The sequence below is a fragment of the Blennius ocellaris genome (genome assembly GCF_963422515.1).
Source record: "Blennius ocellaris genome assembly, chromosome: 3".
In the NCBI taxonomy this organism is placed as follows: Eukaryota; Metazoa; Chordata; class Actinopteri; order Blenniiformes; family Blenniidae; genus Blennius; species Blennius ocellaris.
Window position 1 is genome coordinate 20,937,044 of NC_137652.1, and position 3,183 is coordinate 20,940,226.

General features: G+C 43.4%; 2 protein-coding genes across 2 annotated transcripts; both read left to right on the forward strand.

Moving 5' to 3' along the window:
• Positions 1 to 1,132: 1,132 nt before the first annotated feature.
• LOC308148823 (histone H2B 1/2-like) lies at positions 1,133 to 1,507 on the forward strand (the record flags this gene model as incomplete). The annotated part of the gene is made up of 1 exon (XM_080520353.1): positions 1,133 to 1,507. The coding sequence occupies one exon, from the start codon at positions 1,133 to 1,135 to the stop codon at positions 1,505 to 1,507; it is 375 nt and encodes a 124-aa protein (XP_080376479.1).
• A 999-nt stretch (positions 1,508 to 2,506) lies between these two features.
• Positions 2,507 to 2,893, forward strand: LOC308148820 (histone H2A; the record flags this gene model as incomplete). The annotated part of the gene is made up of 1 exon (XM_080520350.1): positions 2,507 to 2,893. The coding sequence occupies one exon, from the start codon at positions 2,507 to 2,509 to the stop codon at positions 2,891 to 2,893; it is 387 nt and encodes a 128-aa protein (XP_080376476.1).
• Positions 2,894 to 3,183: the final 290 nt, after the last annotated feature.

The window sequence follows — 3,183 nt, forward strand, 5'->3', positions numbered from 1 at the left end:
CTCTGACAGTAATTCCACAACCAGGATTTATTAGTATTACAACATAGCCATAGGCCTGTCAGAAAAAAAATGAAATGAATAGAGATATCTTAAAGTTCAAAGGTGAGGTCCAAATCATGTATATTATCCATTGTCTTATTTTTACAATGCTTAAAAATGTCTTCTGTGACATTATTCTGTATATTTTCTAACTTTTCAGTGTTGGTGTTTAGTGGATTTAGGAAAATACTCCCAATAAACCATCTGCCTTCTCACTTTCATTGCTCAAATCTTGTGTTTTTTTTGTTATTTTTATCGTTATAAATACAGTATGATCATTAAAATAATATTAAAACCAAAAGTCAACGGACAAATTAAATGATTATTTAGCATATGTTGATGAAAAAACATGTATAAAAACTATTAACATTCTGTAAAACAATCATTTCTCAGAGCGCAGACAGCAGAGCCACACCAGGGATATGTTTATCGGCTAAATCGCCATGGTTACTTGACCTGGATAAACTTGGCCAGCTTTCATTCAACCGATTTGGGGATAACTTTATTCAGGATAGCTGATTTTTCCAGGCTTTATCCAGTATCCTGGTTTTGTGCAATACCCCCCTGGTTGCAATACCAGAGGGGCAACATTGACTTGTCACAGTTAATCATTGGTTTAAAAGTTTAACTTATCCCCACATTGTGATCATTATCATACACGTTCCTTTTTATCTGAACTAATTACCTTAGAGATGAGTTCAGATAAGTTAGATTTGAATTGGTTAGATTCAATTAGATCTGAATGTTTTCTAAACACGTGAACACAGTGAAGCAGTGACCCAGATCCCAGCTCACTCCTGCTGCTTTGCTGAGGAACACTCCACTGCTTCACAAACATACGTTTTATTCTTTTCAAATGTTTCATTTAGCCCACCTTCCATTATTTTTTGCGCTTATTTGCACAGATTATTGGAGTTGGTGGGCATTCTAACGTCCAGACCAAATCCCACAAGAATACAACCCCCGCCCTCTCAACCAGGAGGAATTGAGCCAATCACAGACAGGGGACAGCACAGCGTGCTCTGTAACGCAGTCTCTATAAGTAGGACTCCCACCGCTTTCAGTTTATCATTCTGATTTGTGAAGAATCAAGATGCCTGAACCCGCTAAGTCCGCGCCCAAGAAGGGCTCCAAGAAAGCCGTGAGCAAGACCACCGGCAAAGGAGGCAAGAAGAGGAGAAAGACCAGGAAGGAGAGCTACGCCATCTACGTGTACAAGGTGCTGAAGCAGGTCCACCCCGACACCGGCATCTCGTCCAAGGCCATGAGCATCATGAACTCGTTCGTCAACGACATCTTCGAGCGCATCGCCTCCGAGGCGTCTCGTCTGGCTCACTACAACAAGCGATCCACCATCTCTTCCAGGGAGATCCAGACTGCCGTGCGTCTCCTGCTGCCCGGTGAGCTGGCCAAGCACGCTGTGTCTGAGGGCACCAAGGCTGTCACCAAGTACACCAGCTCCAAGTAGACTATCTGCTGATCAAAACCAACGGCTCTTCTAAGAGCCACCCACTTGATCTGAAGGTCATCTCCAGTTCTGAAATGTGAGCCCTACAGTTGTGAATTAAAAAATTGTATACCACTAAACTAGGTTGGTAGTTATTTATCCTACAAAATGGTAGTGTCAGTACATGTATTATATCTTAGACTATTAGCGGCACCTACTTAAAATAAGACAGTACTAGACATTACTCACCCACTTCATGTAAATACACGATTGTTTACTTTCATTATTGTGAACAAAAAGTGTACTGTTAATGTTGATTGAGAGGAAAGACTATTTGAATCTTGGGCTCAATAAATACACAATAAAGCAAAAGTGTTTTTCCTTCCAAATCTACACGAAACAATGCTGTTAAGTACATAAATAACTGAAGAGGAATATGTTAAGACTACATATATACGTGTATGGGGCCAGTAGTGTCACTATTTGTTTAATTTAAGCTTTGTTCTTTTATCTACATGATTTTACTGTAGCTGAGACACCTTATACAGATAGTAATTTCACAAAATAATGTCCAACACTACTCAATCATGAGTGCAGGTACTTTATTTGAACGTTAACTGGCTCCAAACGAAACTGAACACATCAGTGTGAAAAACATCTCATTGAAACATCTGATACCGCGCACAATGAATAACTTCACAATTTGGCCAATGAATGTGAGCGACGGCAATTAGAAACCGTCTTTGAAAATGCGTTTTGTGTTCTAGTGGACTGCAATTGGCGGTAAAACGTGATGAGTTTAGCAAGAGCCTCGAGGAGAAACCCCCTCCTCAGTGAGAGCTGCTGATTGGTGGAAAGTTAAAGTGTCTCTGAAGCTGAGCACGGGTCAGTCTGCTGGAAGCTCCTTCTCTCATTGGTGCGTCACAGACTGGCTCGCGCTCTCCTCTCTATATAAGACAGACTTTTTCCACGCCGCGCCACAGTTTCACTGAGATTCAACTCAACGAACATCTCGACAAAATGAGCGGCAGAGGAAAGACCGGCGGCAAAGCCAGAGCGAAGGCCAAGACCCGCTCGTCTCGTGCGGGACTCCAGTTCCCGGTGGGTCGTGTTCACAGGCTGCTGCGTAAAGGAAACTACGCTCAGCGTGTGGGAGCCGGAGCTCCCGTGTACCTGGCGGCGGTGCTGGAGTACCTGACCGCTGAGATCCTGGAGCTGGCTGGAAACGCTGCCCGCGACAACAAGAAGACCAGAATCATCCCCCGTCACCTGCAGCTGGCGGTGCGCAACGACGAGGAGCTCAACAAGCTGCTGGGCGGAGTGACCATCGCTCAGGGCGGCGTGCTGCCCAACATCCAGGCTGTGCTGCTGCCCAAGAAGACTGAGAAGACGGCCAAGTCCAAGTAAACACGGACTCTGGCTACCAAACACAACGGCTCTTTTAAGAGCCACCCACTTCTTCCTCAAAGAGCAACAAATCCTAACGATTTTCCCTAATTCATTAATTTGGTTAAACGACAAACTGCTCAAAGTTTATAAGTAAATACTTGTAACTGATCAAGTTAAAATGCTAACAACTTTCTCCCACACACTGTACTGTCTGGTAGGTGGAGTGAGGTTGGAGCAGCATACAGGAGAGAAACAAAGTATCAATCTCATTGCTCTGGTATTTGATATTGATACAAATGTTTCCTCCT